Source organism: Cynoglossus semilaevis, chromosome 15, assembly GCF_000523025.1.
Source record: "Cynoglossus semilaevis isolate Cse_v1.0 chromosome 15, Cse_v1.0, whole genome shotgun sequence".
NCBI classification, from domain to species: domain Eukaryota; kingdom Metazoa; phylum Chordata; class Actinopteri; order Pleuronectiformes; family Cynoglossidae; genus Cynoglossus; species Cynoglossus semilaevis.
This window is the reverse complement of record NC_024321.1, coordinates 8,857,500-8,884,207: the sequence shown is the minus strand read 5'-3', so window position 1 is coordinate 8,884,207 and position 26,708 is coordinate 8,857,500. Positions and strand designations below refer to the sequence as shown.

The 26,708-nt window shown below is 40.5% G+C and overlaps 6 protein-coding genes and 1 non-coding gene across 10 annotated transcripts in view; 3 read left to right on the top strand and 4 right to left on the bottom strand.

The window, feature by feature from the left end:
* The window catches only part of macrod1 (mono-ADP ribosylhydrolase 1), a 111,519-nt gene extending 108,054 nt beyond the window's left edge, over window positions 1-3,465 (bottom strand). The window contains exons 1-3 of one of the 3 annotated variants that reach the window (XM_025062985.1): window positions 2,621-3,465; window positions 1,720-1,818; window positions 1,460-1,567 (exon numbers count right to left, since the gene is read on the bottom strand). In XM_025062985.1, coding sequence (XP_024918753.1) covers window positions 1,460-1,567; window positions 1,720-1,818; window positions 2,621-3,026 — 613 coding nt within the window. In that variant the 5' untranslated portion in view covers window positions 3,027-3,465. The remainder of the gene's footprint in view (window positions 1-1,459; window positions 1,568-1,719; window positions 1,819-2,620) is intronic. The other 2 variants (XM_008326857.3, XM_008326856.3) reach the window with 2 other exon arrangements.
* An 808-nt stretch (window positions 3,466-4,273) lies between these two features.
* Window positions 4,274-12,551, top strand: fermt3b (FERM domain containing kindlin 3b). Its single transcript, XM_008326861.2, has 15 exons — window positions 4,274-4,458; window positions 5,185-5,309; window positions 5,956-6,189; window positions 7,827-7,946; window positions 8,209-8,377; window positions 8,635-8,737; window positions 8,832-8,939; window positions 9,308-9,442; window positions 9,721-9,767; window positions 9,881-10,005; window positions 10,143-10,249; window positions 10,405-10,626; window positions 10,752-10,876; window positions 11,115-11,256; window positions 11,555-12,551. Exons 2-15 carry the CDS (start codon window positions 5,186-5,188, stop codon window positions 11,732-11,734), a joined length of 1,941 nt encoding a protein of 646 aa, XP_008325083.1. The 5' UTR covers window positions 4,274-4,458; window position 5,185; the 3' UTR covers window positions 11,735-12,551.
* trnaw-cca (transfer RNA tryptophan (anticodon CCA)) lies at window positions 5,703-5,774 on the bottom strand. The gene has a single exon. It is a non-coding gene; the product is annotated as a tRNA-Trp (tRNA).
* Window positions 6,583-15,532, bottom strand: trpt1 (tRNA phosphotransferase 1). Of its 2 annotated transcripts, XM_025063074.1 has the most exons (12): window positions 15,323-15,532; window positions 14,855-14,936; window positions 14,593-14,762; window positions 14,103-14,280; window positions 13,959-14,015; window positions 13,748-13,858; window positions 13,612-13,651; window positions 11,092-11,204; window positions 10,740-10,884; window positions 8,786-8,933; window positions 7,229-7,862; window positions 6,583-7,071 (listed from the first exon to the last, which is right to left on the bottom strand). In XM_025063074.1, the coding sequence occupies exons 1-7, from the start codon at window positions 15,383-15,385 to the stop codon at window positions 13,629-13,631; spliced, it is 684 nt and encodes a 227-aa protein (XP_024918842.1). In that variant the 5' UTR covers window positions 15,386-15,532; the 3' UTR covers window positions 6,583-7,071; window positions 7,229-7,862; window positions 8,786-8,933; window positions 10,740-10,884; window positions 11,092-11,204; window positions 13,612-13,628. The 2 variants fall into 2 exon arrangements, with proteins under 2 accessions (XP_024918842.1, XP_016894922.1); XM_017039433.2 differs by having other exon boundaries at window positions 6,583-7,862.
* Window positions 15,533-15,563: 31 nt separating this feature from the next.
* zbtb3 (zinc finger and BTB domain containing 3) lies at window positions 15,564-19,517 on the top strand. The gene is made up of 4 exons (XM_008326909.3): window positions 15,564-15,662; window positions 15,895-16,037; window positions 16,443-17,263; window positions 17,569-19,517. The coding sequence occupies exons 3-4, from the start codon at window positions 16,446-16,448 to the stop codon at window positions 18,602-18,604; spliced, it is 1,854 nt and encodes a 617-aa protein (XP_008325131.2). The 5' UTR covers window positions 15,564-15,662; window positions 15,895-16,037; window positions 16,443-16,445; the 3' UTR covers window positions 18,605-19,517.
* A 154-nt stretch (window positions 19,518-19,671) lies between these two features.
* On the bottom strand, window positions 19,672-21,599 carry rnaseh2c (ribonuclease H2, subunit C). The gene is made up of 5 exons (XM_008326862.2): window positions 21,464-21,599; window positions 20,662-20,816; window positions 20,419-20,531; window positions 20,185-20,304; window positions 19,672-19,848 (listed from the first exon to the last, which is right to left on the bottom strand). The coding sequence occupies exons 2-5, from the start codon at window positions 20,813-20,815 to the stop codon at window positions 19,825-19,827; spliced, it is 411 nt and encodes a 136-aa protein (XP_008325084.1). The 5' UTR covers window position 20,816; window positions 21,464-21,599; the 3' UTR covers window positions 19,672-19,824.
* A 1,347-nt stretch (window positions 21,600-22,946) lies between these two features.
* Window positions 22,947-25,512, top strand: LOC103390855 (seipin). Its single transcript, XM_008326910.3, has 9 exons — window positions 22,947-23,170; window positions 23,263-23,341; window positions 23,804-23,944; window positions 24,042-24,077; window positions 24,370-24,504; window positions 24,592-24,689; window positions 24,772-24,889; window positions 25,002-25,077; window positions 25,161-25,512. Exons 1-9 carry the CDS (start codon window positions 22,947-22,949, stop codon window positions 25,178-25,180), a joined length of 927 nt encoding a protein of 308 aa, XP_008325132.1. The 3' UTR covers window positions 25,181-25,512.
* The last annotated feature ends 1,196 nt before the right edge of the window (window positions 25,513-26,708 follow it).

Genomic DNA, 26,708 nt, shown 5'->3' with positions numbered 1-26,708 from the left:
GTAAAACACACGACAAAGTCGCCTCTACGGCCACACTGAGACAAATTACAACTGCCTACAGCTCGTGTATACATAATTACTGTCGGCTGAATGCATGAATTAACGCGCACAGGCACTGGGTCACAAATGAAAGTCAATGGTAGACATATAAACTGGGTGCTGGCACAGCACACACCGTCTGACAGTCAGCTGCCAATGACAATCTATCATTCTGTGTTAAAGCCTCATCATCAGGCATCACTGAGGCGTGCTGGCCTGCCTCATTCTGCTCTGCTCAGCTCTGCTCTGCTCTGCTGCTGTGTCTGAGCCAAGTGCCCTGAACAACGCTGTGTGTTAAAGGGCTTCAGCGAATGAACTGGCTTGTGGCTCCATCTAACGGTCAACAGAAACAGTGTTCCTGTTTTACTGCCGCTTGTAAAAAAAGAAATACTCATGAAAGAAAACAATGAGCATAATACTGCTTGGGATAAAATAAAACACAAAAATAACGGCATTAAATCAATAGTATTAGATTTGCTGGTGTACTTTTAGCTCGGACTGTAATATCAAATACACACTGAACACACACACACACTATTTACACACATTATTTAGAGATATTTAAACCATGATAAACTTCATGACCTCGACCACGAGAAGACTAACAGAGACCTGGAACCTAAGCCACACGGTTCATGAATTTTAAGTCTCACATAAAGTGTTCAGATTTGAACTTTGTAAAAAAAATGTAGAAATGGAAAATTGAATCAAACTCTGGGATTTTATGAGTGAAAAACTTATTTGGAGGTAGAAAGGACCATAGTTGAAGTCTGTAATAACACATTATTATTATTATTATTGTTGTTGTTATTATTATTATTATTGTTGTTGTATTATTTGGAGACTCGAGCCTAGGATTTTCTCAATAAATAAAACTAAAAGTCTTCAGTCAGTTCAATAAAATAATCAGGGCTATATTCTGTTAGTTACTCATTATTAAAGCCTTTAGGTTTTTACACATACACAGAAAGTCACAGTCCTTCACTTCTACGTTACTTGAGCTGCTGGTTTTCCATGTGTAATTCTATGAATACTCTAATGCTCAGCCTTACAGAGGCTTCTCTACTGTATGAACACGATGTGCCCACACTGCAAAGGAGCAACAAACCCCTAATCACAGCACACGCGCGCGCACACGCACACGCACACACACACACACACAGCGCCCCCACAGAAATTTGTGCTGAATGATTGTAAAGAACATGACCATCACTGCACAAGGAAACCAGGGAATGATCGTTTCCCATAATATTTGGAAATAAAAAGCCTTCGTTTCTATTATTGTTTCTGCGACATCAGTTCAGTTTCATTCATTTAAAACAAACCTGAACCTAAGAAAACATTGTTTGTTGTTATTGTTATTTCAACAAACAAGACAACTTATCCTTACCGACCACTGCACTCATTTACACACACATACCTGCATTAACAATGGCATCGATCTCAAGCTTGGTGATGTCACCGCTGTAGACGGAGATCTTCTGGGTCAATTTTTCATTTCTTGGGTAGTGGCTTACCTCGGAACCACCTGGTAATGAAGGGAATGGAGCGAGAAGTGAAATGCAGATTATTGTTTTGGCTCTTCCAGAAACCAGCTGACGTTTTGTATAATTTTCTGTTCACAACTGTGAGCAGGTCTCCTTGAAGAACATGATGGAAGTTGTGAAGCGGGGGTCTGACCTGTTGAGGGAGTCCACACTGGGACATCCTCCAGGGGCACAAAGCCTGATGTCCTGTAGTACTGACGTCTTTCCTTCACTGTCATAGACATAAGACCATCTGAGAGGGATTAGAGAGCAAACATGTGATTTAGAAATGAACAGTGCAAACTACCTCAGGAGACAACAGTTGACCTCCACATACAAAGTCAAACATAGGTTTTTGGGAAAACAGATGGATTGTAAGACTAATCCTATTTTCTAACCACAGAAGGAAAATCTAACCTTAAAATTAAAAATGTACTTGACAAAGAACAACCAGAGCCTTTTGGGTTTCATATTTGTATTTGTACCAAAAGATAAAAACTTTAAGCGCTTATATTGATTCATTTGAAGCAAATGTGTTTGACAGACAGCATTAAAACTTGCTCTTTTGTCACAATTAAGGAGGTAAACAGAAACCTCTCCTGTTTCTCATTAGGAGGTCATTGTTCCATAACACTGATATTGAGCAAGTTTAAAGCAAATGGCAGTTTAAAATTCAAGCCTAATTGGTTATATTACTTTTCTCTGTAAACTGCGTTAGTGGCTTTGGTTCTGCTACATTTGTCATGTGTCATAGCAAACGTGCATCATTTGTGCACCACTGACAGCTGAACTGTTGTTACTCTGATCTAGTGGTTCTCAGTTATTGTATTATATTGTATATAACATGTATACCTGTATTTTTATCTGTACAAACCACTGTATGAGTGGCTGCCACCTAGTGACTGGAGGCTTGTTATCATTAAAAAATTACAGCAGTGGTACACTTATGTCCAGCGTGCCATATTCCATTGGAAGCCCCCCACCCTCCCCTCCCCTCAGGGGGAGCCCGCCCCACTATTTGAAAAGCGATCCCTGCAGTAGCTGCTTGGTCTCACCCTTGGTCTCCTTCCAGTCTCCCTCTGCAGAGTTCAGGTTAACTTTGCGGGCCATGGCGGCCAAGCTCCCGGTGTGGAAAGACACAATCAGGGCAACTGAACTCACTCCGAGGACTGCAGCCTGGGTGATTTTACCCAGCCAGAACCAACCTCCCCTCTGCTGGGGTGAGGAAAAACGGTTCCCCTGACTCGAACTCCCAAGTGCTGCTGTTGTTGTAAACTTCTTAATAATGCCGAGCACAGGACCTGTAGCTGGATTCACAGCCTGCTGAGGGCTTTGAGGACCCACGGAGTGACTGAACTTGACGCTTGCCCCGTGGTAGTTAGCACGGACACGGAGCAGAGGGGCCGCCGTGCCGGGGAGGGCTCGGACATATGAAAATAGGGTTGATATTTGCAGAGCCATGCCTGAGAGTTCGTGTAACTGTAGCTGCTCGCCGTAGTTCGGATTCAGTTTCAGTATGATAGACACGCCTGCCTCTAGATTAAACGCTAATGTCCAGCACCCACTTGCCGGTTTTGTTTTGGACGTTATCACGTGGAATGTACCATTTATGGGGGAGTCGTTTGAGTTCAATTAATGGAACCGCTTTGAAATGATCAAAATAGCTACCCTGACGTGGAATTTCTATTTAAATATTTAAAAAATAATCATAAAACCAGAAGCATGTGTGAGATTTAGACATTTGTTTTGTTATTGTTCAGTTTAACGCGGAACATAAACCCCGATTTAGATGACGCCAACTATCAGGCGCTTTGTGATACTTTACTGACTGCAGGAAAAGGTATAATCAGGAGAAATGGCGAGCATTAATAAATAAATATAATTAATAAATATAATTTTGACGTTAAATATAATTTTGACGTTTCTTCGTATTGTGCTGTTATATATATATATGCATATGTATATATATACTGTATATATGTGCCCCTGCTCTGTGTATATATACACACGTCAATATTTTTAATGATTTACTTTTTATTAATAATAAAATAATTTAATATATTAATAATATTGCCTACTGTGTACCATGTGAGCTATCGCTCCCTTTTTAAACTTTATTTAAATCAACTTTATTGGGCTATTACAAGTATATTGTCAATATTTCTAATACTTATATTTTGATTTTGTGGCGCTTTGGCCCAGAGGCAATGTCTCTGTCATTGGTGTGGAACCCCAGAGTTCACCTCCTGGGCAAGATCAAATCCCATTCAGGGCGGTTGGTACCTTCCAGTGGACTCCCCACCTGCAGGAAGGTTCAGGGGGTTGGTACGGTGCAGTGTGATTTGGGTGGTGACTGCTGCCCCTGCTACCTGGTAACAGATAAGTGAATGAAAATGGATGGATATTTTGATTTTACCTGATGTACAACCTACATATGCTAGGGAAACTATAAATGTAACATCAATTATCAATAATGATCAATGTACTAATTATTATTGCAATGTTGGTCCTGTAAAAGCTAAAACACAGTATGGTCGCTAAACTTTCAGAAGTGGACAAAATGAAGAAATGATCATGTAATGTCTCTAATTTCACATCTCTTCCACATATACATGTGCACACACACACACAATTCACACTGCCTGTCAGTGAAGGCCCTTTTCACATTTCCGCCTGCCGGAAACTGACAAAAAAAAGGAACAAGTTCTTTTTGACTGAGCTGTCAAAGGCAACGACAAACAGACGTAGCGGCACAGACCACAACCTACCATAAGACCATAAGAGAGAGACGAAACCTTCTCACAGAGAACGTGAGAAACTACTTTGGAGTTCTGTCAGAAGCACAGAGGAGACATTTTCAAGTTTTCAACCACTTGTGCAGAAAATACTGAAGGTATTGTGTCGAATGTGTGTGCCTGGGTGTGTCTATGACTGCATGTGGGAAAGTATCAATGTAAAGAGTTATGATGGAGTCTGTATATGTTCAATATTATTGATGGAAATATGTAGTTTGTTGCTGAAAACATGCAAAACATGTACAGTATGTATATAAATAGTCTGGGCTAGGATAAGGTAAAGATAAAAGGAAGTAGTGCATTCTTAAAACGTTCCAGTGGTGTAATTCCTCTCAGTGATGTGTGGCTTTGATAATACAGTTAAACAAAAAACTAACAATTCAGTTCATCCTGTGTGACTGTGTGATGTTGAATTTTTAATTATGCTCTCACTTCCAAGCACCATGCAGTGGAAGTGTTTCTGATCATCATGACGGAAGTGTGCAAACCTGCTGATAGTTTAAAACAAAAAGAGGAAGTGTGCTAAAATGGACATGTCAAAATAAAGTTTCCTGTTACTCATGATCGTGTGTGTATACCATTATTCCACTATTGAATTCACAGTTTAGTTGAATTGTTACATTAGCATACACTATTCTGGAGGAAGCATTTATGGTTAGACTCTGGTACATTGGTAACGTTTTGAGGAACTGTTCCTTATTCTAATCCAGGACTTGCACTTTTAGTGATTAAGATTCCTGAAAACCAATTCCTTTTTCATAAATATTTAATTTGCACCAAGAGAGTACTCTCTCTCTCTCTCTCTCTCTGTTTCTCTCTTTCAGAATGGCAGCATGGGACCTGTCAATCACAGTGGAGGATTTGGGCCCTGATGCCGAACCTATCACCATCAGTGTGACCTCTGACCTCCACGTAGGCGGGGTTATGGCAAGATTGGTGGAAAAGACACGTAGGTCACAATCTGTGTTTTTCGGTGAAATGTGTCCTAAGAGCCTGAATCTGGGATGAAGTTGTCTTTAAAATGATTGTTAATAAATAGAGCAATTACGGCGCACATCAAATTCACCTGCTCTTGGCTAAAGTAACTTAAAGAAAATGTTACAAAGACACAAAGTAGGACTTAAGATGTCATCCATGTAAAGCATTTCTTTCACCAGTTAAATCGTTCATAAACTACTGGAGTGTTTGCTTCCACCACACACGCCCAGACTGAAGTACTGAAAGTGCTGACTAATTGCCAAATGGTCCGTTCCAGCCTTAACGTATCTTGTTAAGGCTGGTGTATCATTTCTTAAACGCAAGAACATTTTGCTGTATACACCAGTGTGTAAAAAAAAAAACCTGACCCTGACGTGATTTGAACACGCAACCTTCTGATCTGGAGTCAGACGCGCTACCGTTGCGCCACAGAGTCTGACAGACTAAGTCGTAATATCTTTTAGGTATTTGTTCGACTGCGGTCTGTAGCTTTATTTTAAATTGTAGCATGATTTGTCCCAAACGTTTTCTCGCCACAGACAATGTCCAATAATCCGAAGACAATTTGTGTAAAATCATAATAAACCATGAGGATTTTGTGCACGTTTCGCCCTCAGAGATTACGCGTGATTGGTCAGACCGTGCTTTGTGGTGGGAGCAGAAGCAGCAGTGGCTGCTACGAACATCCTGGACTTTGGAGAAGTACGGAATCCACGCCGACGCACGCCTGCTCTTCACGCCCCAACACAAGCCCCTGAAGCTGGGTCTACCCAACGGCATCACCCTGAAGCTCCTCGCCAGCTTCTCCAGCCCCGTCTTCTCCAGTGTGATAGGCATCTGCAAGATGCTTAGTAGGTCCCTCCCCACCCCCCTTATTTTTAAGACATCGTTTACATACATTTTTAAGTTATTGTTTTCAACCAGACTTGAATATTATAGATTTTATAAATACTTGATAACTTTAAAACTAACATATACTTTAAACTAACGACATGAAGGAAAAATTGCATGTAAAAAAAGTGGAAATTGTACCTTCCTTATCTCCTTCAGCACATTCAGTTAGTCTATTTGAAACACATCTTAGTCTGGTTTCCTGAGCAGAAAACCCCAGGAGGTGATAAATATTGAAATCTGTCAGCACAGAAAAGCAGCTCAGAGCAAGAAGTGACAGAACAAACGCTCTGGGAAAACCAAAGAGTATCTTGTCGAGAGAATAAAAAAGACAACAGTGAAACAACTGCAACTAAACATATATATTGTTTCCTTTATTAAGTGAGCAATTAAATTAGCCTGTTATTCTGAGTGGTTTTATGCTCTGTGTAACCAAGGGGTTTTAGTTAAACAGAGAGCTCATTAGCGGCTGTGGCTGCCTTTCAGAGCCTCTGGAGATGTGACTCCCTGACACATGCAGAGTACTTACTGAGATTAAACAGTAATTAGAAGAAAGAGACGGATATCAGTGAATCCTCCAGGGTTTCTTCTTGTTAAGTGGTTATATGTAACACCATTTAAATAAATCCAAATCAAAGGATTTAAATGGAATGTAAATCCATCAACGTAACACATGTGGTTTGTTATCCTTTTGGGTATTAGACAAGAATAACATGAAAACTGTATCCGTCGATAGAACATCAGATGATCTGCTCTCCATTTGTATAGAACTGTTTAGGAGTTATTATCCACTGTGTGCCCCGCCTCCACCCATAGCCAGCTGGGATTGGCTCCAGCGCCCCCTGTGAAAGAGAATATGCTGTAAATATTAAATTAGTGAGCAAAACATTAGATCTAAAGCAGCGTTGTTTCTAATGGAGATGCTTCCAACTCATGGCAGTCTCTGAGTCTGAGACCAGTGCATACAGCACAGCTCTGTTATTATTTGGAAACTTGTACCACAGATGTTCAGATGTCACAGATCCACCAACTGCCAGGTTGCCACTGAGATGCACTGAGAATGGCATCGTCCTCAAGCACTGCTCCCCGGGCGCCGACCATGGCTGCCAACTGTTCACTTGGTGATGGGTTAAATGCAGAGGTTAAATTTCGTTGTGCATGGTGTGCTGTGTCACAATGACAAATAAAGATAAGTTTAAGTTTAAGTTTATGTTGCAATGATGTGGTCATGTTGTAGCCCAGAGTAGTTGGTCCTAGTGTCACTATTTCATAATACATACAGTATTTACAGTATAATCCAGAAAACAGCCAGATCTGGGACACAGATGTTTTGCAATGTGGGCAATGGCACACACACTACGTCATTCATCTTCAACAGAGAATTGCTGCTTATCAGAGGCTGGGGTCGTACAAATGTTGCTTTATATTAACAAAAACAAACAGAGGTAGACTAAGGGTTTACAGCAGCAAAAGAAAAAAACGGAGGTGTTTTCAACCTCACAACCTTCTGATCTGGAGTCAGCTATCATCGTGTCACTATTCTGAGTAAATTTAGTTTTGTATGTGCTTTCATGTGAATATTCTGTTGTGTATCCAGACATCCGTCGCCCTGAGGAGCTCTCCCTCCTCCGGCCTGTAGAGGAGAAGAAGAAGAAGAAGAAAGATAAGGATTTGACAGAGGAAATTTACGACCTGACTGAGGTGCCTCTCACCTCAGGTACACCCCACACACTTCAAGCAACCCCTGTAAAAATTGATGATTCACAAATGTGTTTATTAAAAAATGTAGATAGATAGATGTATTGTTAATTTTGTCGAATCAGTGAGGACATGTTGTTGTTTTTCTCTCGTCAGTATTGCATATGAACAATATTTGGGTGTGGGAGAAATTATAATCTAAGACATTAAACAAATTCAGTGATAATGTTTTTATTTTCTTTTATATATATATATTTTTTCCGGCTCATTTCCTTTTGCAGGCTCCAGGCCCTGTCTGTACAACGGCATGCCAGCTCACTTTGCTGACTCTCCCAAGATGGAGGCCATTTATAAGATGCTGTCAGTTACTCAGCCTCCTCCTGCTCCAGAGGTTTTAGCCAAGCAGTACCGACCCTCCAGTGTGGTGGACAAGGCCCACATTAATGGCAGGTGAGTGATCAGAGATACTTTTATACACACTAAGTGAAAATCAGTGACTATACATTTTTAAAAACTTGGGGTGTCCAATATTAGCATATTATGTAATAATCTAGTTACATAATGGCCACTAGATGGCAGCATTGCAACTAAATTGATTGATATTATACTCAAACAGTGGTTTGTACAGATAAATAAATATTACCAGGCCTATATCTACCAGGCCTATATCGGTATCGGTTGACATCGGAATTGGAAATTTTTCCTAGGTGGTTGGACTCCTCCCGCTGTCTTATGCAACAGGGGATCCAAGAAAATGACAGACTCTGGCTCAGATTCAAGTACTATACCTTCTATGACATAGAACCTAAGGTATGTGTAGGTGTTTGTGTTCTGTTGATATTCAGTATGAGTCATCACCTGTCTGACCGCCACCTTCTCTATCGTCTCTGTTCCCACCCTGTAGTATGATGTTGTGCGTTTGACCCAGCTTTATGAACAGGCTCGCTGGGCCATCCTGCTGGAGGACATCGACTGCACAGAGGAGGAGATGATGCTGTTTGGAGCTCTGCAGGTAGAAAACAAGAAAGAAAAATCACTTTATAGACAATTTAAGAAAAGATGACCTTTAAACATCAGGGGAAAACAAGTTTGGAAAGGTGGAAATCCCTTGTGAATGTCATAATGCATCATTATTTCAGGAACATTTCAGAGTTAGTCTATAATCATAGGTATATAATATGTAACAATGAATATAGAGCAACTTTGAGATTGTATGATTCTGATTATTGCTCAGATTATGGGCATTTTCTCTATCATAGGAAAAGCCCATTTTTTTACATTAGAAATCTTAATATAAAATAGGAGGAGTACATGGACTTCTGATAAACTGCTCTGGTTCCCAATCAATCTCTCTGTCTGTCTGTCTGTCTCTGTTTGCAGTACCACATCAGTAAAGTCTCCCTGTCAGAGCCTCAGATGCAGATCTCCAGTCCAGCCATGGAAGACCTGGAATTAGCCCTGCAGTGCCTGGAGGTCAAGATGGAAGGAAAGAGCAGCTCTGCATCTGAGCTGCTGGTCAGAGAGTTTTTTGGAGTTTTTTTTTTTCATTTTATTTCATTTAATCTCAGCTCTTCATCCTACTTTGTGTTATATATAAATAAAATAATAATTCAGATGTAGCAGTGTGAAAAAGGTTGTAAGGTTATGACAATCGATCTACTGTTAATAAGATTCTGCTTATTTTAATATGAGTTGCTATTTAAAACAATAATGAAGGCTTTTACTGTTTTATTCCTGAATGTTGTCCCCTGATATTTTAAAAGAAATTAATTGTAAAAACATGTTCTTTCCAGGAAAACATAACTGCACCAGAACTTAATGACTATTTGAAAATATTCAGGTGAGAAATATCTTCCATTCTAGTTGTTGTTTAGTTCCTGTGTTGTTGTATAAGTGCATTTCTATATAGTAAATGTCTTCTTCAGTATAGACCACTGCTATTATGTCTTTCAGACCTAAGAAGTTAACCCTGACACCATACAAACAGTACTGGTTCAAGTTCCAGGATATGGTTATCTCTTCCTTCAAGAGCAAAGAGGAGAGCAGCGGAGAACCTATTCAACAGATAAACCTCAAAGGTACTAATATCTGGGATGAAAACACCCATATGGCATCATGATGTTTTAAAGAAAACAGCACTTTAGAACATCCAGTTGACCACCTAGTGGAAGAGTATGTAACTGTCGTTCTTGTCATTTTCCCATCCTGTTGACAGGCTGTGAAGTGGCTCCTGACGTGAGCCTGGCTTCACAAAAGTTCATCATCAAACTCCGGATTCCAGCACCTGAAGGCATGAACGAGGTGCATCTTCGTTGTGAAAATGTAAGATCACAAATACAGTGGAAAAAATAAGATGAGTGGTTTTAGCCCCAGCTCTGACTGATGATCTTTTTTGTATGGAGTTTGCATGTTCCTCCACTGCAATCCAAACACATGTCTGAGTCAGTCTGTGTCTCCTCTTCACCTGTGGCCTTCAGGAGCAACAGTACGCTCAGTGGATGGCTGCCTGCCGTCTGGCCTCTAAAGGAAAGACTCTTGCAGACAGCAGCTTCCAGAGTGAAATACAGAGCATTCACACCTTCCTGGCCATGCAGAAGACCAACTCTGGCACTAACAGCAGCGCAGCAGCCGGGGATGAAAGCATCAATGCTTACAGTCTGGTGTCACCACGCTACCATAAGAAAAACAAGGCCAAACAGGTAGAAGTGGAGGAAGTGATGTTCAGAGTTGAACACGCAGTGATGTTCGTACTGATTTGTTACCATTGGACTTTGAAAAGTAGCACATGACTACATGTGATCCATCTCTGTACCTGTTCCTCCAGCTGACCCCTCTTATCCTGGATGCTTGTCGGAATGTGGCTGAGCTCTCGCTGACTGACGCCATGCTTCGCTTCGTGCAGATGTGGCAGGCGCTTCCTGACTTTGGTCTCTCATATGTTGTTGTCAGGTAAAGTTCTAAGTTTCATAACAAAAGAGGGAAAATTCATATTGAATACACAGGTTTTAAAATATGTATCATCTCACCATGGACTGTGTATTATTGGTGGACATTACCACGTAGTCGAAAACTGGCGATGGGAAAGAAAATCATATGGAGTGTAAAATATATTACATACCACTATTACATATCAAACATGAGGATTTGAGTAAAGGAAAACTTACCAAATTATAATTCCTTCCAACAGGTTTAAAGGTAGCCGAAAAGATGAAGTTCTGGGCATTGCCCCCAACCGCCTGATCCGCATTGACCTGGGTGTGGGTGATGTGGTCCAGACCTGGCGTTACAACAACATGAAGCAGTGGAACGTCAACTGGGACATACGACAGGTCAGAGTTATACCTTATCATGGGTTGGTAGTTGTGCTGTTTAACAGTCGGTTTCAGAGCTCGTAATGAAAGTGTGCCTAAAGCCTACTGTGGCGTTTTCATGATTTAAATACAGATTTATTTATTCATCAGTTTTAATGTAAGTATGAGGACAAAAGTACATGAATTGACGGGAAACACATGAGCAGAAATGCTATAACAACATTAAATGCAGCGTACTTTTGTGACTGATTGTTTAATTTTTAAATGACTCATTCAGCCTAGGTTAATGTGTGTCTTTTTCATCCGACCCCTCCAGATGGCTATAGAGTTTGAAGGAAACATTAACATCGCGTTCAGCTGTGTGACCGCCGACTGCAAAATAGTTCACGAGTTCATCGGCGGCTACATCTTCATGTCAACACGCAGTCGTGAGAAAAGCGACACGCTGAACGAGGACCTCTTTCGCAAACTGACTGGTGGACACGAAGTTCACTGATACAAATGAAAACATTCACAAACAGTAGGTTTTCTGTAGGTCTAATATTACACAAAGGAAACCACAGCAGTGTGACCAAGGTTCCACGGTACAGAACAGTTCTTTTCATGTTAAACTGCCTTTAATATTAGCCCCTGAAGATGTCTTCTTTAGTTCTATGTATGGTATGGTGCTTTCATTCACAGTGCGATGTAACAGCACTGTGAATACATTTTAAAGTATAAAAGTCAAACTTATATTATTAGTCTGCTGGGTACAATCTCTGCTAATTATAAGATCACAGTCATTCTTAGGTAGTTTTGAATCTTTTAATCAATTCTCCAGAGGCCACCTTAATTTAATCCTCTAGTGTATTGTGATGTGCTATGGATAAATAAACAACACAGGTGCAATAGTTTTGGTTCTTATATTTTGTGTAAAATGCTGATAGATTCCCAAAAATAAACCTACCGTTTTCAAAAATCCTGTTTTTAATAAAAGCACGTAGTCCATGCTTTAAAATGCCTAAAATGTCCCTTTAGGGGTCAACAGTTTTGCCTTAGCTGTACAGTTCACACAATCGGTTCACACAAAGTTGTTCTTGTGACAGTTTTCCATTTCCTTCAGCATGGACCCTCGATGACCAAACCTCCAGTTGCACAGTTACAGGAGATAGTAAACCTTATTGTTACTTAATGCTTTAATGAACATAAGCATGTGTTTTGTTTTTCATCTTTTAGTTTTTAGTGTTGTGATCAGCATTGTTCAGGATTCACAAATTTCTTTTGTTCTTTTGTCTGAAGCCAAAATATTATTAGAATTAAAAATATTAAAACAGCGAGTTTCCATTTCATATGTGTATAAGACACAAACACACACAATACAAACAAAAATGTGATAATATAAATGCCAGCTTTTTATTTGTCACTTCACTCCTTATATTTGTGACATATGGTTGGAACGTCTGTTGTTTGTTTCACAGGAAGCGTCTCACCAATTATCTCCTCTCACATGCTGTGAGTGTGTCCATATCTTACAAGAAACCTTGCAGGCAGTCCGTTAACAGAAACCACACTTTCGACATCACCAGTTTTCCCATAGTCACATCACTAACCACACTCACACAGAGTTTCAACCAACATATCTCTGTTTAAAACACTGGCTGGACGCTGCCAGCAGGCTGTGTGCCCATCAGCATTTCTATAACAACAACAAACTCATTGACTATTAACAAAGGAAAGGGCCATATGAACATGGCTGCTTCCCCACAGACATCCTGTCAATAAATACAATCCATTAAAAAGTGTGTATTTCTGAACAAAGGAAGAAAACGCTGCACAGTTCCAGACGTTTTGACAGGTGCTCTTGAGAGACAACTAAATCTGTGACTGCAGACTGACGTGTGACACATGGGTGCCTTTTTTAAAGGTACAACGTGCAGCAACGTCATCAAATATTTTTACGCATTACCTGAAAGAACTATTTTAAATTCAGATAACAAGCATTTATTTTCTTCATTCTTAATTCTATTTTACAGAAGTAATCAGGTGAAACTCAAACACTCTTTGATTTTTGCTCCAGGTTTTAGAAAATTGGCAACAGTACTATTTGCACTCCTTTTAACCATGTACATTCCGGAACACTCTTGACTATTCTCTACATTTTAATCCAGACTAAAATATTGAACATTTTCCCATGTGAAAAAAAACATTTGGCTATAAATGTTTAAAATCACATGCAAATTAACGAGCAAAAGATGAACGGGTGGTACAGTGTTGCAAAATCTTTTTGCCATTTGTTGTGGTTTTCCTTAAGCCAAACAGAAAAACAACCGTAGAGCGTCTGTGACCAAATTCTTCTTTCAGTTTTCCACTAAAACGTGTGGAGGAAACACTCACCGTCACAGTCAGGTGAGCTACTGCAGTGGAAGAACACTCCCTGAAACAGATCAAGAGAGGTCTTAGTAAACATGTAAAAACATTTGTATTCTAGATGTTCATGGTAAATCTAAACACGCCAGTGTTTGCGTCTTACTTGTAGGTCTCAGCCTTAAGGCTCGGCAGAAGTATTTCGGTAAAAGTTTTCCTTCAGCATCACCCTCCGTCAGCAACACGCCGTTCTCTGACCAGAAGAAGTTGATGCCATCTTCACATTAAGACATAAACATAAAATGTATAAGAAAACAAATGCCTCAACTTCAGTCATAAAAAAAATATAGGTGCCACTGTCTTCAGGATAACTTTACCAGCGATAGCCTTTTGGACATCAATAAACACAGCAAGATCACAGTCTCTTCTCATGCCTGTGAGGGCGATAAAAACAAACTATGTCGTGATTTCTAAAATCCTCCAGTTAAAATACGCTGCAGACAGAAGCACTTGTCTCTCACCGCTGATAACACCATCTTCGCCTGGAAGACCTGACGCCAGGTGGATGTGTGTCCTCTTCATACGACTCAAGCCCTGAACCTGGATGGAACTCCATTTACTGAGATAAGAGCCATGAACAGCCTCAGTGGGACAGTCTGGAGAACCAATCAGGACTGGTTTCAGCTCCAAATTCTTCACCTGACCACAACAAATGAACCAAATATTGACAGCAATTAGAATGGAGGGTAACAGAACGTCATTTCACAAGATTATGATCTATAAAATAACTTGTTTGTTAAAAAAATAAAAGAAACTCTCAAATAATTGTTTAATCCACACTTTTGTAAAAACAACTGTGCCAAAAACAAATGAAAAATAGTCATTCGTTTGAAACAATTGCAGAAACCGTGACAGAATTTAACAATAAAGTAGACTTTAACTGCGACTTTGAAAATTGATTTTAAGTATTAATGTGCCTGGGTGTAACCTCAAATATATTTATCTTCATACCAGCACTGAGTGTCCCTGATTGGCCCGGATCTGCAGAAGTCCATTTTCTGGGTTAGGATAAAGTTTAAAGCGCTGCTTGTCGTTTGTGGCCACAACTCTCTTAATATCCTCTAATGAGTAGGAACGAAACTGTGGATGAGCCAAGAGTTCATCTACAGATACAAATCCATCTGTGAGGAAGAGGAGAAGGAGGAGAGAAGTTTTCATGATTTCATAAAATGTGCAATAACTGTGTAAATTTAAAAAGGAGCACACAACATACCTTCACCCATGTTAAGACCCATCTGGCCTGCTCCATGGCGAAGTGCATAGGACATGGATTTGGATAGATGGACATCTCTGTCCTGTTGAGTTTGACACAGAAAATATACAAAGTTTAAGGACCAAACGAAGAAGAATGATGACAGAGATGAGTTTGACACCTATACAGATATACATTAAGCTACACACGAAGTAAAGCTTTTAATAATCTGAATTCTCTTTCATTTTACTTATTCATAGCGTGATATTAGTGGATCTTTCCTTCTTATTTTTGACCACCTTAACCTGCATATGTCCTTCTTTAGACCTAGAATCTTTACTTAACTTTAACCTAACAGCAAACACAAACAGTCAGCTGAAACTACAACGATGTTTAAAAATAGGACAGCGACTTACGCATGTCTGTATCAACCTTCAGAATCAAAAACCTTGACTCGTGATTTTTTTTTAATACAACTTAAACTCTAACCTCTCCGCCCTGTTTTCCTCCACGTCCCATGTGTCTTCCTCTTCCTCTTCTATTCACGTCCATTTACATTAATTTTATTATAACATTATTTGCAATTCAACTGCATTACATGTGGCTGTTTTTATTAGAGACCAGCGCTGTTCGACCAAGGTTTAGGTCAACAGATATTCACCACTGTCAACAAATATGCATGTGTTTCTACTTCCTGTTTGTTCCCATTGTCTGCCTATAGATGTCAGTGTGGCCCCTAAACTGAAGTATCGGTATCCAGGCTGTCACCATAGAGGTAGACGCTACGTTTTTGTCTGGAGGAAAACAGTTAACTGCTCAGAGATGTCAGGTGAGAAATCCTGCACATTGTTTATCAATGATGAAGGCAGTTGAATTCAGGAGCGAAGCTCAGTGTTTTTTCCGTAAACCTTTACTGGTAGTTGTAAACAGGAAGTTGTGTCTTGAGTTCCAACTGCAGGCAGTTACAGAGATGTTGAGCTAACCTGGCTATGTGATGTTAGCAAGGCTGTGTGTCTATTCAACTGTGCGTCACTCTTTCTTTATTGTTGGTGTTTGTGCAGAGTAAACGGGACGAATCGTGATGGAGCTGACAGACACTTGAAGGAATGGCAGATTTCCCCCCGACTTCGCTGTCAATACCTATTTAAGATTAGGATTAAACAAACAAACAGGAAGTTGCAGCAGTGGAAAGTCTGCTCTGTTTGTGAGTGTTAATTCAATTTAATATATTCTTCACGGTGTGACATTCTTATTCTTTCAAATGAACATATAGTTAAGTACTAAGATTGACTCAATAAAGTTATCTGAATATATAGGGTGAATGTTGTGCAAATGTTTATCCTTTGGGATTTTAAATTAAGTACTCAGCTGTTCAATAATTTTGTAGGATTTAAGATTAATCTGAAATTGTGTTTTTATTCAGATTTTTATATTATATGTAGGGGTATAAATAATTAAGTGACAATGACATTTTCATGCTAAACGTTTTCAAGTTCATATGTTTGTGGTGTAAACAAAACAAGCCGGCTGTAGCTGGCTACAAAGTTGCTCTTCTTAGAAGCAACAGTGTGTCTGTGTAGTCTTAACCTTCCTCATTGCTTTTGCTCAGGTGATGGAGTTCCCCCAGCATTCCCAGCAGCTGCTGTCAGCCTTGCGTTCACAGCGTCAGCGAGGCTTTCTCTGTGACTGCACTGTTAATGTTGGATCAACATGTTTCCTGGCCCATCGTGCTGTCTTGGCATCCTGCTCTCCTTTCTTCCACATGTTTTACTCTGATTCCCCAGGGGGCAACAGTGGGAATGGCACCAACAGTTCTGTCACACTCGATAGTGATATTGTCACATCTGCTGCCTTTGGATTGCTCCTGGACTTTGTCTATGAAGGTGTGCTGCAGCTTGAAGATTCTCCACCTGTGGAGGACGTGTTAGCAGCTGCAAGCTTCCTGCACATGAATGAGGTAGTGAGAGTGTGCAAAAAACGGCTGCAGAGACGATTGCCTGTGGCTGAGGCAGACAGCACCCGCTCTGAAGAGAACTCCAATGTACAAAAGACAAGAGAGTCAAGAAGGGAGAGTGTGGGTGACGGTGTAGCAGAAGCCTCAGCAGCCATAGGAGGAGATCACTTAAATCCTGTTGCCATGGTAATGCCACTCTCACCCGCCTCTATGATGATTGTGGAGAGCAGAGAGGTTGAGTGTGTGAAGTCAGAGAGGAGGACTGCTGAAGGGTCATCAGAGGCGCGGGTTCACACTCCTCTCAGCCCTGATCTTGCTGACACCACTCAGCCGGGCATGGATGCTGCTCCTCTGCCAGCAGCCAAAGAGCTGGTGCACTCTCTTCCTGCTCCAGGGAATCATATCAGAGTTGTGCCTGGAAGTCAGGGTGAAGGGTCAGCATTTTGTAGCCCGTGTAGCACGACAGAAATATACAGGTATAATAAGGACTCCATTATTTTTTACTCTCAAAATCAAATAAATATACACTGCAAACACAATGTATTTGATAATGTTAAGTTAATAATAATTACAATTTTTGCAGGAGTAGTCATTCTCCTGATGCACAGATTTCATTTCTCTAAGATACATTGTTTAGATGTTGTTCCGTACCTTCTTTTCCTCTTGTCATGTCCATTCCTGGAGTGCTCTGGTGCCATCCAGTGGATGTGCACACTACACTTTTAGAAGTGAATGGGCTTCAATGTTTAATTTGTCTCCCTTTGTTTCTGTCATTCTGCAGCCATAGCAACAGCATCCACCAGCCTTCACCTCCATCTTCGTCCTTGCTCGTCCCAGTGAGCCTGTCAGGCTGCCGTTCAGTCTCTACTCTTACAGAATCGAGTTATTCACCTGACAATGATTTTGTCAGGAAAGCAGCAGAGACAGAGCACAGAGGAACATCAGAAGGAAGAGAGCAGATGGTGATTCCCATCCAGGCGTCAGCGCTTGTCTCACACATACAAACCATCCCAAATCAACATGCTGCGCCCCAAATCAGAATCCAGAAGCCTGTGTTGCAAGGCCAAACTTCAGACTTTCTGACCAGTCCTCAGACACAAGCTGTGAAAGAACCTGTGGGAGATGTGGGCAGAGTGAAGGCAGACAATAGTGATGAAGACAATGTGAAAGTAAAGGTTGAAGCTATAGTCATATCTGATGAAGAGATGGAGGAGGAGAAAGATGAAAAGAGAGGTGATCTGGGGATAGAAGTAATTGATGACTTTGAAGATGACATCGGAGAGGAGGAGGAAGAGGAGCTGAACAGTCCACAGTTTCTCCAGTCCCACCCGCAGATTGCATCTCACCCAAGTGACTATGCCTTTCCTCTTTCTCCCTCCTCTTCGTCCTCAGGAGCTGGGACTTCAACCCAGGATGCCTCGTCCTTTCCTGCCCCCCTCCTTCCTCTGTCCTCACACCAGCAGCACCCAGACGCATCCGCCTACTTTCAGGATTCAATGGGAAACTTCATGGAGGACGTCCCCACGTGTGGCGTCTGTGGGAAGACATTCTCATGCACGTACACTCTGAGACGTCACGCCATTGTGCACACACGTGAGCGGCCCTACGAATGTCGCTACTGTTATCGTAGCTACACGCAGTCAGGTGACCTCTACCGACACATTCGCAAAGCTCATGACCATACGCTGCCGGCCAAACGCAGCAAGACAGATGTGGAGGTGACACTTCCTCCTGACAACAATGAAAATGTCATCCAAAATTTCCCAAAATCTAAGACAACTTCTTCAAATGTCATGTTTTATCCAACCAACAGTTAAAACAATGTATTTTGTTACTAAAACAATTGAAACAAGTTTTTGTTTATTGACTGATAAATTTAATGAAGTCAAGACATTTAAAATTGTTTTCTGGCGTTCTTCAGAAGCTGTTGTCAGTGTACTACCATAGATTTGACATTCGTTGTTTTTTTATAGTTTAGTATAGTATTTTATAAGACAAAAAGTTTTTTTTAACCTTTGACCTGGATATCGGTTGCAGGGGCTGAACTAAAGGTTTACACCTGTTCAGACAAAATGAAGTTCTGCATATTATCAAAATGATTACCAACCACTACAGCGTAGCTAAGTATAAGAATCCACTTAAAGATTCAATTACAATTATGAACTTGCTTTCTTTTGGCCTGCAGTGTATACTGTAGAGAAAACAGTCTGTGTTTGGACGGTAAATGATGTGGTGCATTAAATCCAAACAAAAATAAGATCTAAAAAATGTTGTGTCTTGGATGATACCACATTTATTCTGTTGGCATTCTAACAATGAGTCAGCACTGATGTAGAATTGTAGTCACACATGTAGTTGAAGGTGGATTTTGGCTGGTATCCCAATGTCATTCAGTAGTGAAGGCTTTATGCGACGTTCTTAATAATCTAATTTTAAAAGTAGAGACTGTCTGACTTGTTTCACAGTGGTACTTGTTAAATGTTATCAGATTTGCACTTTATTTTGCACTAGAACTTCTCTCCACATCTTGGACTCTCTCTTCAGTGCCAATTACATGTTGAACGTAAAGAAAACTAGGTTTGCCTGTTTTCAGGTACAGTGTCTGAGAGGGATGATGAATATTGTTTGTATTTTCTAATTTTGTATCATTTTAACCTGCTTTTTAATCTGAGCCTCTACAGCTGAACTTGTTTCTCTGCTTCATTTCAACTGTTGTTAGAGATGGTCCTATATCTATTGATAAGTATCTATATTTGTATAAATTCACAATAGTTTTAGAGTGAACAAAGTGCTTCAAATATAAATGTTGCCTTGTGAGTAAACACTGTTTAGTTTTTATTGTGGGAATATCGTAATGTTGAAGTAATTCATTCACCGTGCAGGCTGGTTATTCAACATGTTTTATTTCACTACAAAGGATTGTGTATTAAAAAAATATCAACACTTTGTGTCTTGTTGCTCTGAAGTGGTAACTCTGTTTCCTTTTCCAATGTGTAACCAGTACATCACTATTCTAACCTGCTGCTGCTGTCTCTCCTCAGTCCTCCACTGGTCCATGGATCTGTGAAGAGATAGAATATTGCAGTAGAACCAAAAACAAGCACTTGTGCAAACCAGTTACATTTATGTTAACAATAAATCCAGCATCTGTTGACCACAGAAACCTGTGTCACATTTAGGTATTTGTCATGTTTTTGATTTTTTTTTGTGTGAGTTTGTGTCACTTTGACTAATCTTTAGTAGAAGTAGAATTTGGGTGGAAGAATTTCTGAAAAACTTTTTTTGTTCTAGGTTTGATTTATATTTTAAGACACAAACCAATGTCAAGGGGATGTCAATAAAAATCTTCAACAAAGTCTGATTATCAATTAGTAAAAGGACTAACTAAAACACTCACGGCTTCGGCTAACTCTGGCCAGTCCATGGCTGTTACAATTGTGTCATCAGAATTTGGAGGAGTCTCCAGGTTCCAGTATGTCAGCTTGTCAAACACAGAGGATACCTTCACAGTCCTGTCCTGTTTATTCAAACACACATAGAAATATTAGCTACCACCATCAATGATACAATACACAACCTTTAATGCTTTGGCTCATGTGTGATGAACCCACAGGTGGTATTTGGTATTTACCTCTTGGTCAGAGCCAGGCTTGTTAAACTCTTTCAGCACCAGACCAGTGTATCCCTGCTGACAGCTGATCTCCTGTCCTTTTAGCCCACGACCTCTAAGTGACACCGTCTTCTCTGGAGGTTTTTAAAAATATATATATACATGAAATGACAGACATGATTAAAAAACGTCTACAAATGCAACTTGACGTTCTAACAAATCTTCAGTCAGAAACAATAGACAAATTATTAAGGTCAGCGTTACCATGTTTGCGATCTTTAAGGGTTGCAGTGAAGTACTGTGAAACCTGTGCTGACCCGTTGTGTTCAATCTCGCAGGGCAGTAGATGGACTGCAGCTCGCTGTGTTTGGTCTAGTGATGGCACATGAACACGGATTACACTGCTGTTACAAGACATTCTGTAAGGAGAATGCAGAGAACAAAGCACATAAATTAACATGCACAACAACATTATCAATGTTCCACGTGGTCTAATTTATTTAACAAACTGGGAGAAAATATTTCGCAGAAAACTATGAATCGCTTTAAGCTTCAAAAGCCTCTACCTATACTACTCAGTAGTTTGGAGTTGTGGTCTCATGACATCGGTTCGTTGGGGGACCATCATTCACAGGCAGATTATTTGCCTGTTATTGACAACACTTCTCCAGTAACACAGAACGGCTGTACATTGGTTGCATAAGACAGAAACATATGACTATAAGAACTCAACATTTTTTAATACACTTGCTTAAAATTTCCTGTTGTTGTTCATTATAAATTGCTTTATTCAATTTCAAAGTTTTCCTCCGTTTCAACCTCCAACAAAGGTGAGCTGCTTTTAGAACGTTTTCTGGGAACAAAGTAACCTGACACATCTTATGGATGAATTGTTTTGGTGATAGGTTTATAATGTAGGTAATTTGTTTTAATTCCATGTTGCCGTGAGTAATATTGTTAACACTACCCGTGTAGTTCGCTGGTTAATTTGCTATCTTTTCACAAACGTAAACAGAATAAATGTGTTACAGTAAGTGAAAATATAAATACATATAAAAAAAGATACCTTTTTGCTCATCCGTGTTTAGCGCCACTCACTGCTTGATGACGGAAGTGGATTCTTCTTCTACGCTGGAGTTGGTTCTGGCATTTTTTCCCCCGTTTCATTGCAATTTACCGCCCCCTGTTGAAAAAATATTTTAATTACTGTCGACGTTTAAAATCACTTAATTTAAAACGAAACATTTTACGTCTTTACTGACAAACCAAAAAAAAAAACTGAATTAGTGATTGATGTCTACAAAATGGTTACACATAGAAACGTGGATGTATGTGCACACTGTGAAATATGATGATGTAGATGCTTATATTGTAATTGTATTAAAATTATAACTGTATTTAGTTGTCTTTACTTCTGTTAGGTTGAAATGTCCTAGTGAATAAGACAAAATAGCAACTACAGATTATTGATAAGCCCAGACTTTATATATAGTTATTTTTTAAAAGATTGTAAAAAGTTAATTAGCAAAAACACATTTTTTTCTGTATCTTTTACCTTAAAAAAACAAAAACTCATTGTCATTTCACAGCTTTTAGTTAACAATACATTGTTCCCACCTTTTGTTCAAGATGGGCTTAAAAACTTATAACCCATATGAGGAAAACATTCCAGTGTTTTGTCAGAAGAGCAACACAATAATCTCTGTTCCATTTGGCTGCATCATCGTCCATCATGTGGGTTGGACTAAAATCTGTCCAATGTCTGCTCTTCAAAGAGCGCAGAGACATTATTTGGCATTTCTTTCTGTTCTCAACATCACCAAGATACTTATGATCTGGTGGCAAAGAGAAGACATTTCATAACAGCTCGGTGTTGGGTAATTATAACAGAGGTAATGTTTTAATCGTAATATAGCAGGAAATACTGAATTTGATACAAGTATTATTGAGCTATATTATTTAAGTTAAACTTTTTTCCTCACTAACAAAGTTGTGTTTGTGTTTTTTGTCTGTTGTAAACTGTGTCCCTGCTTTATATGTCGTAGCTTTATCTGTACATACTTTCTATATACTTGTCTGTGTATATGTGTCTCTGATGAAATTCACAATGTATGTGTTAATAAGTAATGAATTAATCCACACATAAATTCATTTGTTGATACACTTACAGTAGTGGTTGTTTTCAACAACCTGTGGAGTCATTTGACTCAAATGCAGCTGCTTGTGACTTTGATTGGACTTGGTGGTTTTTCAGTTTTTTAGTCATGAATGTTTTTACTTGTTCCTATTACTTCAGTTGCATCAGCAGCTTCACTGACTTTCTGTGACCACACAGAAATATGGGGTCAAAAGCCAACAAAAACCCTGTTAAGTGATAATATTCTACTTTGACTCTATCTCTCCAGTGAAACCTTTTTAAATACTGTATCTATATTTGCATTATTTACCTCTGCCAATGTCTTTTTTTTTACCAAAAAATGTCAAATGTCTGTTTGTCAAATACCTTTTCTAATTTTTTTTTTTTTTTTTTTTTTGGACTTTCAGTTTCTATGGCTCAGGTCAGCCCTTTACCTTCTTCACTAACCGAGGCTCCACTGTCATCTGTCCAAGCACGTCTGAGTCTGAAGGATTCAGTCACAGTGACCATCTCATCAGCCCGGCAGAAAGTGGCACAGAGCGTCGGGGTGTGTCTGGCTGTTTTTTTATACAGCAGCTTCCACTACTCGTACATGCCCAACGCAGCCTTTTCTGCCCCTCTGCACTATTACTTCAGGTGTTTTTGTCAGTGTTCCCGAGAGTAGTACAATCATGTATTTGTGTTTTATTCCATCTGTGTGACTGAAGTATTCTCATTTCTGTGTGCAGGACAGACTGTGAATCTCCCTCCTCTTTCCTTTGTTCATATCCAGTGGCTAATATCTCTCTGATGAGGAACAAGAAACATGTATGAATTTACAAACTGGTCACAGAAACAGGCTGTAGCTCAACACTGACTCCGGTCGTAGATATTTGATCCTCAGTTCAAATTCTACCATGAAATAAAAAAACAATAGTTAAAGCAAAACTTACTGTAGTTATTAAACCTTGATAGCTACCAAGAGACACGCTGTAAATATAACGGATCAGAAATGACACCCATTTTAATGCTTTTGTTATATGGAACATCAGACAACTTCTGACCTGTTGACCTCAGGCTCTACACAGGGCTGTGGAGGTCAAACAGGTCAGAGCGAACGCTGGAGCCTGGTTATTTAGGACTCTGAATGTAAGAACTAAAATGACTCAGAAATTGAATATTAAATTATGACATAAATGAATCTCTAACCACACCAGAGTTTATGGACTCAAAAAACATCAAACATTGAGCTTTGCTCTTCACTGAATCACTTCATTCATTCATGTTCAGGTGCTGACATTTGGCCAGTCCTACCAGATCACACTGCAGCTGGAGATGCCTGAGTCTCCAGTCAATCAGGAGTTGGGGATGTTCATGATCAGGACGACCTGTTTTTCTCAGAGCGGTCAGGTTTCCTCTTCAGCTCGCTCCGTGAGTTTGCCTTCATGTAGTGTTAAAAAACAACAACTTCATCATCAGTTTCTGCCATCAATGACTCCTTATGTACATGTTGTCTTCTTGCTCTCAGACCAGACAAATGCTGTCCACGTCCAGCACTCGCTCGGTGAGTACAACACCGACCTCAAATCACATGACCTGGTCAGCAGCAGATTTGAGCTGAATCAGCGTACATTAATCACTGACATTAAGTGGTCAGAGTCTGGGATCCAGATGCTTATGTTATAAAAAAATATGGGCTACAAACCAAAGCTGACGATTTCTGGCCCAGTGTTTGGCCAATATGTGGTCCACAGCCTTGGGACAAGATGTCCACTACTGAAAACCTCCAGGTCTTGACTGTATGTTAGCCATGAGAGCAGTTGATCTAATGTCATTCCCACATCTGTACTGTTCAGAGCATACTGAGGTACCGTTCGGACCTGCTGAGAACTCTGGGAACACTGTTCTTCCTGCCAGCCTTTTTGATCGGAGCAGCTGAGCAGAAACAAGTCCTGGAGGTGGAGCTCTTCTCTGACTACACTGATGACCCTGTGAGTGCTGCCCTCTGGTGCATACGTTAAGTCTTCTCATCTTAAATATTTGTCTGAGGTTCAATCTCTGTTGTTCCTTCTTCCAAGTACGCTCCTTCTATCAACGCTGTCATTGAGATCCTGTCCGACAAAGTGCAGATCTATTCATCTCAGCTCTACATTCATGCTCATTTCACTGGACTCAGGTGAGAGGAACTGACTTAATTAAAAAAATGTTACCACTATCTTGTTTCCTTCAGTCTTCTGATGAGTTGTTTTTTCCCTCAGATACTTGTTGTTCTACTACCCCGTCACATCAGCCCTGGTGGGTGTGTCCAGTAACTTCATCTTCCTCACCATCCTCTTCATCCTCAGCTATGTGAGGCTGCTGTGGAGAGTTAAACAGGTGCTGCCGACGACACTGATCTTCCACATACACAGTTCCCTGTCATGTCTCTGTTGAGCTACACCTCAGACTCCACTGCCTCTGACAGCTTTCTTTCCCTTGTTGTTTACAGCAGGGGGCAGCTGAGCCACTGTCAGGGAGCCAGAATGATGTGACTAACAACCAGCAAGTGGATAATGTTGCTGCAGGTACAGAAAGATCCTGATATCACAAAGTTGTGTTGTTGTTTTTCAATCTTTTTTATCTATGTGAGATATGGTCTTTTTGACAGGTACAGGCACGGGTCAGTAACTGCTCCAACAACTGTGAGCAGAAGAAGAAGGCCACACTTTATATTTGGAGACAGCTCAGAGCAGCAGAGCAGAAATGCAGTCGGTGTGGAACAAAGACATGAATCTGGGGGAGCACCAGGACAGTAGACACAGGAGAGGGACCAACATGTTTGAGGACAATTTGTCTTCATTAAATGAAACTAAATCAATTTACACAGTGAACCTGCTGTGTTCTACAACGTCAAATAATATAAACCTTCAGTCACACCACAAAACATATTCAGTTTTGTTAAGTTTTCCAAATGACTGCAATAAAATCATTTTAAAAAACGAATGTCGAACACCTGCACTTTCTTTATTTGCCTCTACTAAAGGAAAAACAGTTACAGGCCTGCATTTGGTTGGAAGAACTTTCCACCACGTGTGCCATGTGACACTGATAGACATCATTCCTGGATGCTCCGGCTCCTCTGGAAACCAAAACAACGTCACTACATGCAAAATATGTCCCAACACAGAGAAACAAAGAGAGTGACAGATGTAGCCCTCAGACAGAAACACAGCCTTTTAGTTCTGAAAGCTAACTCACAGATGACAGATAACCTAAGGTAAGGCGGATCATACGCCACAACGCTGTGTTTTTTATACAGAAAGATAAAGTGGGTTGACTGATGTTGTAGGCGTGTTTAGAGTACTGTTTAAAACTGTCTCTGTTCTGTACATGTAGCACTGACTCTCTGTCCAGTCTCTGTCTCTGGAATAATGAGATGACTGGTGAAAACAACATGGAAATGGAAACAACGGATACTAACTTTTCTAATGACTCATCAGAGGAGATGCATCAACCTCTCTCGTTCAGTGAAGGCCCATCCGGCAGCTGCGTGAAAATGGGAGTGACATTAAGGCCCAGACTTCGCTGGATGAAGAGTTTTCCTCCTTACGGTCAGTACAGAGGTGGACTTGAAGACCCAGACACTAAGAGTCATTCGGAAGTGAGTGTCTTTTCCCACCAGCGTCCCGGATCTGATGAGGCGATGAAAGACGAGAATGAGGTTTCTCCAGGCTCGGACAGAGAAGAAGCGTTGAGCAAACAGAGGTGCATGAGAGATGAGGTGAGGGCAAAGTGGAGGGAGAGTAGGATGCAGAGGTTAGGGGGCAGTTATGAAGGCTTCACAGACAGTTGGACAGAAGAAGAGCGGGGCGGGAGGGAAGAAGTGGAAGAAGGGTCGGAGAAGGCAAAGGATGAAGGTGCGATGAGTGAGTGGACACAGCCAACAAGTGAAGACACCGTGGCAGAGACCAGGATAGAGTTACCAAGAGATGAGGAAACAAGTGGACAAACAATCTTAGCCAAAGACATCAGGGAGATCAGGATCAGTGAGGAAACATCTGAGCACAAGGATGAAGGGGAGACTCAGGAGCTGCCACGACTGAGACGGGACTCTACCACACACCTGACCCTCTCCAAACTTTTACACTCCTCCTCCTCCTCCCCCCCCCCCCCCCCCCACCACCCTTCCTTCACCGGCCAAGAAGGAATCTTTACA